The following is a 15,854-nucleotide window of genomic DNA, read 5'->3' on the forward strand; positions in this document are numbered from 1 at the left end:
ACGTATCTCCTCGCTGTGCATTTCTCTTTTTAACATCTTAATCTGACTGCTGAAATGTCTCCCCAGCCTTCATTAGAGTCTGCAGGAGTTATTCATCACTAAATCGAACACATCAGCTGCGTTCATGATCTAAAATATGCAGGAAACATGCTAAAACCAGACTCCAGTGCTGGTATGTCAGCTCCCCTTTTTCTAAGTCCAACAGGAGGCAGCCCACCACTCTGAAGTTGCAAGTGCAATAGTGACATTTCACTAACCATGTAAATGGTAGTTTTAGCACAAACTGGCCCAAGAAAGATATTTTAAAACATAAAATAGTTGCATAGTATGGCTTTAAATAGCAATACTGTAAATATTGGATATGTATAAATTAACAGTTGTATAAAACTGACATTTAACCCTCTATGACTAGAATTGCGTACAGGCCTCCCACCTGATCATGTGACAATCATGTTTATAATTCTATGAGATTGTATTACAGAGGTCTTGGGGCTTAAAACACCATGGGGTTGGACTACCAGTGATGCTACAAGTGGGGTTGGGGGTGCTACCAGTCACTGTCAAAGCTCGGTCCTCTCGGTTGGCCAGGGAACACATCCTTTTGGTGAATTTTTCAAACAAGAAGTAAGACTCTGGTAGGGGGCTGACTTTTGATGTGGGTACTGCAGTCCACGTATCAGAACAAATGAGTCCATTCCGATCAACTGTTGCCATTTACTGATCAGCGCCATAAGATTCTAGTCCTAAACATATGAGTCGTACACAGTAAGTTGATCCGCAGATGAATACATTTCACTGTAGGGCTGGGCAATGAATCGAAAATGTCTTATCAAACTTTCTGACCCTGATCGATACCGTTTTTCCCATATCGATAATTTTGATAATACAAAAATGAAAATATTAGTGTAGGCTGGCGATGTTCTTGTCCCACTAAGAAGCTGTACCACTTTGAATCCCCTGAAAAAGCGACTCGACATAATATACGTAACAGCCCCATCTAGTGGACAACTTTTGTACGTACAGGTAGCTATCATCCAATTATTGTTATCGAGGCAAATTCCTCAATATTCATGATATTGATTTTAGGCCGTTTGCCCAGCCCTGCTGTAATATAGAGTTGTTGGTAGTTTCAGATATTTTCTGAACTGTTCTTAATTCAACGTTAGCATTGTTAGCCCTGCGTTAGCCTGTAGCCTTCTTTACCCGATATTATAGTGAATCAAAAATGGATGCCGGGACTTCTAAGCCTACAAGAAATAAAATTTTTACTGCTCCTTTTACTGGCTTCACTCTTGCATTTCTTATTGTAGCCCGAGCGCTCTAAAGAAGAAAATCTGTAGTTTTTATTTTTATTTTTTTACAGCAAGCTGATGAGCTGTCAACAGAAACACCACCTGAGCTGACTTTATCCTGCTTTATTGTGCTTATTTTTAGCTTGGTGGTGTTAAGTAGGAAAATGTGTCTTTAAGGAAATTCTGTCACTTTGGTGAAGTCTGGAATAAACTTGATGCGGATCCCTGGGTGTGTTTGCGCTCAGCCTGCAGCTCGCTTCTGCCCTCCTCCCTGATGGGCGTCTCGGCTCTCTCCTGCCCGCCCCCCGTGGGTGTGCTCAAGGCCGCATCCACCTGCTGACTGGCGCCCTGCCTCTCCTCTCAGTCAGAAGCTCCAACTTTCCAGCGGAGCGCACGTCGGACCTCCTTTACGCGGGGACTTTAATCTTTTATCTCCTCTTCTTTCTCTTTTCCTTCCACGAGATGTTGACCCAGCTCGTGCGACATGCATTCTCCGCGCGCTGTCGCGCAGTGATGAATTAGAGGCACGCATACTTTTAAATTGCTCTCATAACTCCGGGTCCGAAGCGCACGCTCTGTATGTGGCGCGCAGGTACAGACCCCCTGCCGCACCCCGCCCCTCCGAGGAAAACACGGACTGTGGATTTTCTCTTTTTATTGATTTCAGCTTAAAGAGAAAGGAGGATCGATCAGTTGGAATTGGGTTTATCAGCAGCTGGGAGGTTGGATCAGAACTTGTTCTCGGAAAGCTGAAGGTAAGGATCACTCCGGGTTTTATTTGGATCATCATCTTGAAACATTTCTTGATTGCTGCTTGTCTTCATTCCAAACACCTCGAGTGCTTCTTTTTCTGTATATTCAGATTTATCTCCCGTTGCATAATTCCTTCGTGATTAATTATGAGTATTTACTGAATATCTGCAGTTTACTGAGCGCTCCAGTGCCACAGCAGACTGTTAGTTCTGTCTTCCATGTGTCCACGCTGACAGCCTGGCTCCAGCAACTCTCAGAAACAACAATCTGCACGCGTTTTCTCTTTGTGTTCACTTTTATTTGATATTATGACTTAAATAAGTCTATTTAATGTGAATAATAAATAATAACAGTCTCACTATAAAGAAATAAAGGGGGCGTTTATCAATTGAGCAACTTTTAATGAATTTTCTTATTAATATCCCTAAAATTTCAAACCTAACACACGAAGAAGTTCAGACCAATTGTATTATTTTCGCTACATTAAAAACGCCTCAGACATATTCAGCTTCTTATTAATAATGAAGGTTTCGCAATCTCCAGCGCGCGCAGAGCCTTGCTTGAGTTTTGTGTGCGTGTGCGCAGGACTTGGCCTCTGTCTTAGAATAAACAGCTGGATGGTTAACAAATAGTCTGTAAACAGTAGAGGTTTAAACAGCTGCAGCATGCTCATAAATCGGGCTCAGAGGCTCCAAAGGTGCGTTTGAAGTGGGAGGCTGAGTCCAGTTGAGGTGGGAATTAAAGACTTGAGTGAAAAAAGGTTAAATCAATGAAAGACTGAATTTGTCTTGATGATTATTCATGGATCTGGTTTCTTTTTATTCAGATAGGCTCATTTAAAACTAAGCTATGGGGTGTCTATTTGTAAAGTACATGAAAACAAACCCTTGTATTTGTACCACATTTGATCCAGAATAATTGTGTTACATCTAATTATGAAGAATCCAGTGAAAATGTATTGTAAAATATTAAAAATGAAACGTAAATAGACTCAAGCTTCATCTGACTTTTCATGAACTCTCAATGGATGAAGTGAGATCCCAACATTTAAAATCAAATCTAAACGTTTAAAAGCTAAATCTAAATAGTCACAACCATATAAATGAATCTAAATACAAATATTAGGTTTCTCATTCCAAATAAACAAACAGGGCAGTTTTATAGCCTATTAAATAATTATCGTCTCATGCATGCCGGGGTGTGAGCAAAATCTAACTGGAGTGATGAGATCCCCAACATAACGTCTCAAGAGTCTGATTGTGTGTTTCAGTATAAAAAGACAAACCTATAGGATAATTCACTCATAGTGAACAGACCCATGCAATTTCAGCATCAAGGGGGTCTGGAGATGTTATGTAAAGGGTCTCATAACCCTGCATTCTTTTTCTGAAGGCTCATGTTATATATATGTGTGTGTGTGTGTGTGTGTGTGTGTGTGTGTGTGTGTGTGTGTGTGTGTGTGTGTGTGTGTGTGTGTGTGTTAAAATGTTTTATATGGATAAATGTTGAAATGCTCACGAAAAAGTTGCAATTTCCTAAAAAAACACGTGTTGAAGAGACAAATTATTCACACTTTTTATTTTTTGCTGCAGTCAAATGTGACAAAAAGAAGCTGTTAAAATGCGAAATTCAGCTGTTTTGTCTCCATATTCAGCTCCTGGTAAATTGATGAATGCTGGTTCATTTCAACTGTTACATTTTTCCAATAGTTTACTCATCTTTTACTATTCTGAACTTCATCAGTCAACCTGTATGGTCCTAGTGAGGGCTGTAACCTGGCATTAGGTGAACCTGCAATTACAGCAGCAGCAGCAGCAGCACGCGTGTGGCGTCATGAAGCAGGAATGTGTTGTGGATGCATGAAGAAGAGGAGCAAGGAGAGAAATAAAAGCCTCTCCCAGGAGAGCCAGTGCAGTTCTTTCACCACTTTGTAGCACTATGAAAAAAAAACATAATTTTTACCAAATGGAAGTGAGTACACATCACTCAGAGCTTGGCTCCACTTTGTCAAGGCTCATCAGTTTTTACGATGCTTCCAGAGCTATGTGCTGCGTCCAACCAAACAGTCCCCGGGCCCCTGGGAGTTACTGATTTGACAAGTCACATAAATCGATAAACAAAAGCAGACTTAGTGTGAGAGGTTTTAATTTATACTTTATTTTTCTTGGAAGAGAAAAGACAACGCTGTTCCTTCTCTCATCTTTCTTTCTGGTCCTGCAGATTTAAAAAGAGAAATCGGGAGTTTGTTTGGCGATTGGTCCAACATGAAGCTGGACGGTGTGCGGACGAGCCTCGTCCTTCTTGCTCTGTCCACGCTGGTTTGTGGGAATCAAATGAGCAACGATGCGCTTGCTGCTCCCAGAGTCTTCGTCTCCTTTAAAGGTAAGAAGCAAAACCGCCTCGTTTGTCTTTCTGTCAGATTTTCCCCGCTGCTTTGGTTTGACGCTGGTTTCTCAGACAGACGTGATGATTTTGCAGCGGGCTGTAATGAAGCACCACTGTAATACTTAACAGAGCACAAATAAATCATCAGTTTTTTTGTTTTCCTTGCCCACCCTCACCCCCTGCTCAGACCTGCGGGCCCTTTAATAACCACCAGATGCTTCCACTGCTGTAGACTGCATCAACCATTCAAAAGTGACTGAGCAAATACAATCAGGACTCCTAATTGGTGAATTTGATTAGATGCGTAGGAACTTTGAATCTGCTGCACATCGAGAGGCTGGGTTGTAAGGAGCTCACAGTAACTCGATGATCATTACGTGATTGGTCCCTGGTGAGGCAGATGTGTGTGTGTGGGGGAGGATTGAGATTAGGTGAGGCTGGTTGCTGCAGTTCTACGGGATGCAGAGGGAGAAACGGTATTATCAAGAGCAAATTGCGAGGATCAGTGGAGCAGAGCGGCTTCCCCGGGGCCGGGCCTGCTCGCAGATCAAGCCTTTGATTAGCATCCAGAGAAAAGGGAAGGGAGCGAACTTCAGCCCTGTTTGCTTTGCTTTTCCCAGGCGCTCCCTGGTTGTACAAGTTGACATAATTAAGTGGACTGGCATGGTTCGTTGTTAAAAGGCGTTTTCCTGCTTTAATCAAGTAGGATTTAACACATCAGTAAGCTCACAACCAGAGATCAGCAGATTGTTTACATTTTCCACATTTCGTCCTCGTTGATTTCCCTTTAGCGTCAAACAAAAGCCTAAAAACAAATGCACCGATTGATGTTTTAACTCAATTGGAATGAATAATAAAAGGAGTGCACAGTTGCGGACCCCTTTGGCTGTAGAGGACAAAAAGCTGCTACTTACCTGCATGTGTTTGCCTCTCCAGTCAATATGAATTTCACAGTCTGCTGCTGCTGCCTCTCTCAGAGGAGTGCTACCCGCTCCATTCAATATACGACTTCCTCTGCTTTAATTGCTTTTGGAGAGGCCCGTGTAGTCCTTACATTGGCTTCTGCACTTCCCCTGATGCACCCACAACGTGTGAAGTTATGCTTCTTTTCCTTTCTTTGCTCGAGCTCTTTGAGAATACGGTTTGGCCCTAAGCGGCAGCTTTAATGCAGCACAGCGTGAAGACAACAAGTGTGCTTTGTATTGTGAGACTGCAGGAAGTAAGCAGGTTAGCCGATAAGGTTGCAGTTTGCAGGAACCAGTCGATGTTCTGTTTGCTCACATAAAAAACTACGGTTGTTGGCGTAAAGCGTAGCTTTTTTCTCTGACTGTTTTTTTTTATAAAAGTTCCAAACTCATTAGCTCGATAGCTGAGTGAGGTCATGAACCTTGACCTCCGTCTGGGAGGCCCTCACTTCCCTCTAATAAAGCAGGTAAAGTAAATCACGAACGCTGACGGCGTTGCTTTCGGGTCAGATTGTCTGCAGACGTTTTATGACAGGAAAACCCAGAAACCCCTAAAACACTCGCTAGAAAGAGCAAGTTGAAGGAAAACATGTCTGTTTATGATGATTAGAATCAGATTAGTGTTTGTAAAGTGTGACGGATGGAGCTGGGGCGCAGACTTTGTTCAGCCTTATCACGTTTTCTGTCTCAGAAACCCGCGGAGGGAAAGCAGAGGTAAGAAGGTAAAACAAGTCGTTTCAGAACAAGGAGCTTAAATCAGAGTCAGGTGAGCAAACGTGGTTTGAAATGAAAACAAAAGAGATTAAAGTAAATCTGCTTTAAATAAAGATTAAACCCAGAGAGAGTCTAGCATCAGACATCTGGAGCTGCTGAGGACAAGGTCCATTTTCTCACCAACGGAGACATTTGTTTACGACACGACACGTCTCTTTTTAAGCCTTCCAATACAATCACTCTCACGCGTCCCACTTTTACACCAAAAGCAAAGTGATTCAATCAATTTTATTTCTATAAATCAAGAAGCAGGTTTCCCCTAGTTCCATACGTTTGTGCTGGATCTGAGTGCTGCAACCAGAACTGGACCAGGACCTCCCCGAGAGCAATGATGGAAGTTCTGATGTAAAAGCCATGTTCCATAGATGAGTTAGACCACTTCTGGTCTGGTTTATTTAAGCTAACTGATGGATCTCTTCTATGCGTCTCATAGACAGATAATATCAGTCAGTCATATCTTGTTTGACCAGAGCGGTGAAGGTGTATCTTTAAAAGTGAGCAATGCAAATGTTTTGTCCCTAACCCCCAAATTCCACTACCTCTGCTCCGCTCCGCTCCGGTCCGCCCCCGCCTTCCGCAGCCGCTCGCTTCCAAACTCAATTTTTACTGGTACCCGCTCTACAACGGCTCCGCTCCGGTGTGGAGACCTGAGGTGGGCAAACAAGCATGCGCGGGATTTTCGAGATCTTGCGATACAGTCCGAGCAATAAACGCGGAAGTTAGATCCAAACACCCGTTGTGTGGGAGAAGCATCGAAATGAGCTGTTTAATCTGCCCATCATTTGTGTTGAGAGATCAGCAGTGTTTGGATCAACAAAGTGTGACTACTTTGATAGTGTAAACTGTATTTATGGCTTATTTTTGTGCATTTAAACTTCAGCCACCATTGATGGTTGTTAAAAGTTGTTAAACCTGTGCATATGAAACAAAAAACGCCTTTTGTTTATCGATTTATTGTGAAAAACGGAAGCTGTGCTTGCTCCTTTTCCTGTTGGGCGGTTGTGATTTCTGTCCATTTACTGCGGAGGTGCTCCGGTGTCTGGCGAAAGTGGGATCGATTCTATTTTTGCCGGACGCCAGAACAGAGGGCGGCGCACTGCGCCGCACTGCCGGAGCACGGCCGCAGTAGTGGAATTGCTCTGATTGACTACAACGGGACCGATTTTGCTCCGGCGTTCGTGTCGGAGCAGAGCGGAGGTAGTGAAATTTGGGGGTAAAGCCAGTACTTTCCTCATTTTGCTTTTTCTTTCATTTCTTCTTTTTAGTAAGTACATTTTATTTCTACAGCACTTATCACAGACATAGATGCGCTTCGCAGAGATCAAAACAAAATAAAACAAAGTCATAAAATCATAATGATCTCAAAACAGAACATCAGAAAAGATAAAGTAATAAAATTATAAAATTTCATAAACAGATGAAAGATTAAAAACTTGAGTTTTAAACAGGAGCTGTTAATAGATTTGTTAAATGCTGCTGTTGCCGTGAGGTACACATGACCAGGATCCACAAACATGGCATTAGGCGTGTTTCCACTGTCGGAGCTTTGGGGTAATTTTACCGAACCTTCGCAGCACGCACGTATCTCAACTTCACCAGCATTAACCCTCCCACTGTCCTAATGGGTGACTGCGCCAGGAAAGTTGTCCATTGAGCAGGATTGATGGTTTATCCCTTGAGGTCCACGTGGCAGGGGTGAGGTGGTGCTCACTCCTCAGTCACACATGTTTGATTTTGGCCCTCTTTTATGTTGAATTTATTTCACAGTTTTCATTGGTTCACTCAATCCATTGTTTTACACATTTGTCCTGTACCAGAATGTTTCATCTATTTGTAATTTGTATTTTGTAATTTGAATTGCTTTTATTGTTGATTTACTCAATATATTTACCTACAACTGTACCATGTTCAGCGCTTTGGGCTTCCTGACAGGGTTGCAGAAGGCGCTTTATAAATAAAGCTTTGAATGATTGATTGAAGAAAGAGAGAGTGAACAGGAAAGAGGGAAATCAGTGGATCCTGAGGAAGGTGGAATAGGTGGGGAGAGCAGAATAAAGAGAGAGTGGTGAAGAAGGTCATACAAAAACCAGCTTGAACAAGTGAGTCTTCAGCTGCTTTTTAAAGGAGACCACTGAGTCCACTGATCTCAGGCTCAGGGGGAGAGAGTTCCAGAGTCTGGGGGCCACAGCAGCAAATGATCTGTCACCTTTGGCCTTTAGCCTGGTGCTGCACAACCAGTAGGCTTTGGTTACTGGACCTCAGGGACCTGCTGGGGGTGTAGGGACTAAGAAGATCACCAATGTAAGATGGTGCTTGTCCATGTAAGGCCCTATAGACCAGAACCAGGATCTTGAAATGAACCCTGAAGTTGACTGGCAGCCAGTGAAGCTGGAGGAGAAGCGGGGTGATGTGGGTGTGTTTGGAGGACTTGGTCAGAAGCCGAGCACAGGCATTCTGAACCACCTGTAGACGGTTCAGGGAGGTTCTGCTCAGACACGTGAAAAGAGAGTTACAGTAGTCTAAGCGTGAGGAGATGAAGGTGAGAGGACCAAGCCATTATATCTTCTGGTCACTCTTCTCCCTCCCAGAAATTTCCAGAACTCCTCTAGTGGAAACAGCTATTATTAAAGTGCTGACAATATTAATAAATGATGTTTCAAGCAAATCCATATGAAAACTGACTATGAAAGTGTAATAAAATAAGCTCACGATGTTCTACTGCCATTTTGACTTCCTAATCTAAATAGTAGAGTTTTCTATCAAAGTAAGCAGAGGAAAAGTGAAACAAATTCAGAGTTTTTAAATATAGAGATCATAACATTTTCAATAATGAGCTTGCATCTAGCTTCTGAGGACAGCTCATGGAGCTGGCGTTGTAATATGCCCTGTTGATGTAAAACCAGAGTGGGTCTGCAGTGAGTGTGTAACACATGGAAAATGGCCTTGATCCAAAACTTGAGACTGGATCAGATCATCCCTGTGAAATAAGTTATTTGTATTTAATAAAATGCCTTCAGTGAGACCGTTTTAATGCAAACACTAAATTCAAAACAAAAATAAAAACATCTCTCACATCAAAATGTCAGATCATATATCATCTGTTTGCTACGTTTTCCTCCTGCGCGTTTCTTTATGTTGTCTTAGTTCATCAGTTCCACTTGAGTTAGGAATCAGTGTGACATAGGCTCATCTCCTATTATTCACCACATCAGTTCATTAATTACATTAATGTACACTTTGTCCTTCCTTGTCAGCTTCCTGGAAACATGGTTATGTGTTGGAGACCTGCTTGTTTCACATTCTGGTTCCTGAGCTTCCTTCAGCTCTCCGGAGCAGAGTGAAGGTTTTGTGTTGAAGCCCAGGAAAGACGTCATTCCAGATTGAACCCGGCTCAGATTTAGTGCCGTAGGATCGTCCTGTTTTCGTCATGCGTGCCCATCACCAAAGCAAAATGCCGAATTAACATGTGAAAGGCTCGTGTGATGGATTCGCCTCTCCAGGACTCCAAAGTCATGCAAGTGCTTTCGTGGCATCAATCCATTACCTGCTCTGCTGATTTACATGTGCCGGCTGTTGTTTTCTTCTTTTGCGTCCTCGTATCGTGTGAGGTAGAGAAAACATGACATTTTTAAAATGGAAAAGAAAAAAAAACACCTCCTGGGTAGTTACTGCCTCAACAAGTTTTGTTAAGAGTGCAACATCACTGCCTCTGGCCCACGACCCAGAGCTGACATATGTGAAATCATGCATTCAGCAGATCCAGATCTAAATCTGTTATAGTGCCTCTGCTAGTTATAGGTCTATACCTCACATGAACAGATTTGCCTCATCTGGGTGGACTGCTGCGATACCCTGCAAAAACTAAAAAAATCCATCTGGGACAAATCCTCTTTTAAGTTTCTTCTGAAGCTGTTTACATTCTGCCTTTAGTGTGGAGTTTTTCACACTCTGCTGAGATAAACAGGCAACACGTAGTTCAGAGTAAACAACGGCTCGGGGGTCAAGAATCTCCACAAATGTAAATTTTCCCTCTGAAAAGCCCACGGAGACTTGATATACATTTGAGGGCGGAGCCATGTCCTCCGCCACAAAGAGCACAGGAGAATTATTCCCGTGCACTTCTCACCTTTCCTCGGCGTTGGTGTTAATGAAATTAGCAGCAGCTTCTCATGACAACCACAGCCATGGAATTATCTGTCAGGACAAAAGGAAAGTCGCTTAAATGCCGTAACGTCATCAGGCTCTCTCGTACTCCTCCTCAATGCATAGAGTACATACGGCCTAATCCACTGGGAGGGAACAAGAATGTGGGTCAGCATCGCTACAGTACAACTCCCTGCAGGCAGTGCAGGTGGCAGTGAAAGAAAGCAGTCGAGGCGTGTCAGTATTCCAAATATTTCTCATCTGTGTGTCCTCCTGGCAGTAACTGGCTACTATTTTTACTCTTTGGCAAAGTCTTCAGTCTAAATCGGGTCTAAGCGTGTTTGAGCGTGTGGGAGTAGATAGAGGGGTCAGAAACTCCACTTTGACATGAATAGAATAGAATAGAATAGAATAGAATTTATTGATCCCACGGTGGGGAAATTGACTGCTTACAGCACCACAGACAGCTTTTGTCCAGTTCCTAAAGCCAGATGGTGAGTCAAACACACTTCCTCCCGGCTGAAACGTCAGCAGCATGACCCTAGGCAGAGTCCAGAGTACCAGAGTGTTCCACCCATACCAACTCGGCTGGAAGCTGCATCTTCTGTCCCCGTTAATGTGACTGGAAACGTCCTGAAGTCACAAAGGCGTCTGGTGTTATTGTTGTTTTAAATCGGCTTTTAGAAATAATTTTGACCGATGGTCGGTATAGAGAAAATTTAACATATTGGCCACAATACATCGGTCGGCCTCTGATCCTAGTGGTTCTTGTTTCGGCTCCGTATGCCTCCTGCACTGGCCCTTTACTCTGACCGTAATATTGCCGTGTAGTCTGACCACATGTAGAAGCCGTGAAACCACCACCGCAGCAGTCTGGCTGTGATCTCTAATTACTGTTTGTGAGGGCTGAGGCTGAATGGCAGAGTAATGACCGAGAGCTTAGAAAACCAAAGTGACTTTGGCCACCTCCCAGACCCCAGCTTGTCTCCACAGCAGCTAAGCTGACTTCCATTCGCCTCAAACTCTCTCCTCCCTCAGCAGGCACACAGCAGTCATTCATAGGGCTGCAGTTAACCGCTGAATGCAATCTGCAGAGCGGTGATGGTGATTTAAGTGCAAACACAGCTTGGTCCCACTGCAACTTGCACTCTGCTGTGACCCATCTGTCCTAATTGTAAGTTCCTTGACGGCCAGAGGCCGTTCTCAACTGTGAAATATTTCAAAATCGAGTGGGTGTAGCAAGCCCCCACAATGCGGGTCTGAAATTGAGGCTAATGCGGAAATAAAATAAATTGCAGTTCCACCCTCATCCACTAGGGGCTGGTGTCAGAAGCGAGCAAATCCTCATTGACTCCCATGTTAAAAATACCAATTTCACAGCAGAAATAAACATGTTTAGAGCCTGGTTCCAAAACATGTTTTAGGTTTAATAGATCTAGTTTACACTCATGACAACTCTGAGGGGGGTGAATTTTTTTGTCACTCTTCTGTTTAAGTGTATTAAAAGCCTAAAATTCTGTATAATTGATGAGCATCAGACCCACGTGACCACAGAGCTAGCTCCGTGGAAAGGCCTCAGTAGCCTCAGTCTGAGCCTTGGTTTCACCTGAAAACTGTTCCACGATTTTTTGTCTCTGAACTTAGACCAGTAGTTGTAGCGTTTGTGTATTCTTTTTGGATATTTTTTGTGCAATTGTTGGACAGAATGACTTGCTGTGGTATTAATTGCACTAATAGAGCGTCCAAGGAGTCTCCACTTCATTTTTTTCGGTAAGTAAAATTAAATTTATGTATTTTAGGTCACTGCCGAGCTGAGCTTAGATTTTAACGTGTACTGTTTAACCATGAAATTTAAATGTAATGGGGTAAAACCCAGTGCATTTAACATAATGCTGCATTTTAGAAAATGGGTTGAAATATAACATGTTGGTGTAGCTGGGTTCCAACTATCGGTATGGTCCCCTCCCCGCAGCTCTGCGCATCTCAGATCGCAGTGGCGCTTGTCTGCTGTGCGGCTGCCGGCTTGTGGAGCTCTCGGGAGACCTCTGTGTTCCACCCGGTTTTACCCAGCGGTCAGCCCGGCATATCTGTGACTCAGAAGCTCTGGTGTTGTGCACAGTTAACTCTGGTTGTAGCTAGGTTGCTACCTCCATTAGCTTAGCTCCCACCTCTGCGTTAGCTTTTGGTTAGCTTCAGGTTAGCTTGTAGCTACATTAGCTTCAGTTCGACGGGTGTCATCATTTGATCCCACCCTTACAGCCCCACCCTCAGCTCCACCTCTCTCCCCTTTTGTGGAATTGTATGGGCTTGACGAAACCTGTGACACGGTCAAAATGGCGGTGGTGTCCATATATATATATATATATATATATATATATATATATATATATATATGGATGTCGATGGGGTGTAGAGAGGAGTGTGTGTAACGTGAAAGACGGCTGTGTTCCAAGGTCTGGTCTGAGCCTCGGCTTAGAAACAGTGCTTATTTTTCTCTGAAAATTGTCTTTTTAGGTATGAAGAGGTGTTTGTGTTTGATAAAAAATTAAACATTGTGTTCTTGTCAGACTGAGATTCAGCCCATTTCACTGTTAACTCCAAAATCTAATTTCTGAGCACATATTGAAGGATTCTCTCTTTATTGATCTGCTTTCAAATCTAGTTAGTTTGATTTTTAGGCAGCTTTTCACCTGAGTGATTATCTAGTCACCAGACGGTGGTGTCTGACCAGTCACCACAGACTGACAGGTCAGTTATGGAGGATTGATTATCCATCTGCCTCTGTCCGTTTTACCTTCAACTCTGCCCCCTGCTTGGTGTGAGGCTGATAGGATCATAATTGCATTTCACTTCCAGGTTGGTTGCGTTGATCAGAATGATCTAAATGTAAGACCAGGTTGCTCTCAGTCCAGAAAACCTTAACTATCGTATGGGTTAAGACATGAAGAAACAATCTGTCAAAATGTTGTCTTGAACATGCTATGTCTGGAGTTAATGTAGTGAGTGAATGATTGGTTAACGTGCAACATACTACGTAACATAGTACACTGAAAAAAAAACTATTTTTTGGAATGTTAAATATCACCCAATAAAATGATCTAAAATGTGACTAAATACATTAGTTAAACACTGAAATAAAGAATAATGAGTTCATTCTACCCATTTTATTCAATTAACAAATATAACCCAATTGTAAAGAGTAAACTTTACCCAAAAATATTAGTTCAGCACTGATGAATTACTGCCACTTCTAATTAACAAGAAGAATAATTGTACATGTTGGCCAGAGTATCTGTTCACAGTTCTGTGCTGTATTTGCTTTATATTTCCTTAAATTTTGATGGAAATTTTTTGGCGTGTCTAAAAACAATCTTGAGCAACAGTGAATGCAAGTTCAGTTCAGCTTTTGTAAACCAGAAATACGCTATTATGTATTGCTTTTGTTTGAATGGATTCATATCCATAACAGTCATACGTTGGGTAGCAGTATAGCTCAGAAGGTAGAGCAGGTGGTCCAGTTAGCTGAAGGTTGCAGGATCAATTCCAGCTCTGGCATGTGCGTACAATTTAGTTAGTTATTTTCTGGTTTAGAAAATCTGTTAATATTTACTAATACATGTCAGTTAGATTTTAATCAATTCCTTTAGGTATTTCTTAACTTTAAATTAGGGTTTGGCGATATATTGATTTTTAAAAAATATCTATATAGTTTTTCAACAAGAAACAAGATGACTTTATATCTTTATATCGATATAACTGGTCAAACTGCTATGCTAGAGATTAGCTGCTATGCTAGCGACATGTTGCTCCATCTCTAAGTATCATTACGTGTATTCTCACAAGTTTGCTCAATCTGAGAGCCTCTGGGTAAATGTGCTGCTCTAAACTTTGCATTTGGCATCCTGGTTTCTAATTATTTGGGGACGTTCAACTCCAACTGAGTTTTGTTTTTCCATCCTGCTTGTGCGGAGAGACAAGCGAAACCCCTCCCTCCCCTGTGTAATCAGAAAACATCTACGGATAGCCGGAGTGGCCAAATTACCTCAAACATATTGTAAGGATTTCAATAGTAAACTATAAGGTTAACATTTTATTTTTAAGGTGAGCTCAATGGGTGAGAAATGTTTTTCCGGTTCCAGTTTTTTTTCCGGCTCTGGTTTGCTATGCTAGTAAATACTCTCTTACGAGCAATTCTGTTGAAAAAGTTAAGAGTTTGTAAGGCGTGGGTTACGGCGACAGTAGCCTGAAAATAATACTGATAAAAGAGCAACCAGAGACTCTGAGTCATAACAGTATAATCACTGATATGAGTCAATACTGTTAGAGTCCAGCCATTTAATCTACTTATTTATGTATATCATTTCTCAAGACAGCTTGAAGTGAGTTAACTTGTAAATACTTTACTGGGGGAAAAATATCGAGATAAATATTGTTTATCGGAATTCAGCATAAAGATAGTGAGACATAAGTTTTGGTCCATATCGCCCAGCCCTACTTTAACTGTAAGGTACAGTTTTACAAACATACATGGGGTTTAAATCAACTAAGCAAATTGTGTGCAAATTTTGACCTCAATTTTTTGGGTAGTTTCTATAATTTATTTTTCACAGTTTAGTAGTTTTAGGTTTGTTGCATCTTGTTCTACACTGCGGTCACTATAGCCTTTTTCATAAAACAATGCCACCAATTTGCCACAATGCTGAGCCGGCATCAGGGAGCCTTTGATGTTTTATTAGTGGTCAGACCGTAGCGGTAATGCGGCACAATCATGTTCTTTTTACAAAAGATGGCAGTAAAAAGGAGGTATGGTGCGGTCTCTGCGCTGTCACGGACTTCCTTTATGCTTGAGCATAACTTTGTTTTTATTGCGATCGAATCCTTAAGATTTTCACAAGCTGCTCCTAAAGGTGTCTGCCCTCCACAGTTCCCGTGCAGTTTCTGGTGATTTGAGCTTCAGCTCTAATGGAGAGAAGCTCCTGGAGCTCTGCATCACTCCAGTTTATTATCTCAATTGATTCTGTTTACAAAAGTGAAACCTACTCAGGCTTCACCAGTGTTATGAAATTAACACTGCACCACCCTAGTGTGCTTGCACCAACACAACAAATCGCCATTAAGTAAACATATCATGAGATAATATAAGGTTATTACCCACATTAGTGATTAAATTACAAAGCATAGATTTATCTCCACACATCTGAAAACTGCAGCACCATCCTCATCCTCCCTGCTTGTAGACATGGGGACAGGTGCGATAGCACCATTCAGCACGTCGCCTCCTCATCAGGCAGTGATCTCACATCCGTTCTGCCAGTTTTTCCCCTGGAAATAAAACCATGCTCACGGTGCCGTCTCTTAGCTTGGGCGCCCAACTTTCACCTCTGCACCTCCCACCTGGTGTTGAAGCTGCAGCTCCTGGAGTATCTGTTTTATTCTCTCCTCACCGTGGTCGTTAAGTGCACACAAGCCCTTCTTTATACCGGCCCATGAATTGAGACATTGTATGTCGCTGTTTTAGATTATAGCCTCTTGGCACTTAGCT

The 15,854-nt window shown here is 42.3% G+C and overlaps 1 protein-coding gene across 5 annotated transcripts in view; it reads left to right on the forward strand.

The window, feature by feature from the left end:
• Window positions 1–1,637: 1,637 nt before the first annotated feature.
• The window catches only part of LOC107385790 (semaphorin-3F), a 101,912-nt gene continuing 87,695 nt past the window's right edge, over window positions 1,638–15,854 (forward strand). For all 5 annotated transcript variants that reach the window (XM_015959897.3, XM_054748844.2, XM_054748853.2 and 2 more), the window contains exons 1-2: window positions 1,638–2,047; window positions 4,266–4,427. In XM_015959897.3, the coding sequence (XP_015815383.1) occupies window positions 4,310–4,427 (118 nt within the window). In that variant the 5' untranslated portion in view covers window positions 1,638–2,047; window positions 4,266–4,309. The remainder of the gene's footprint in view (window positions 2,048–4,265; window positions 4,428–15,854) is intronic.

This window comes from Nothobranchius furzeri, chromosome 3 (assembly GCF_043380555.1).
Source record: "Nothobranchius furzeri strain GRZ-AD chromosome 3, NfurGRZ-RIMD1, whole genome shotgun sequence".
Classification (NCBI taxonomy): Eukaryota; Metazoa; Chordata; class Actinopteri; order Cyprinodontiformes; family Nothobranchiidae; genus Nothobranchius; species Nothobranchius furzeri.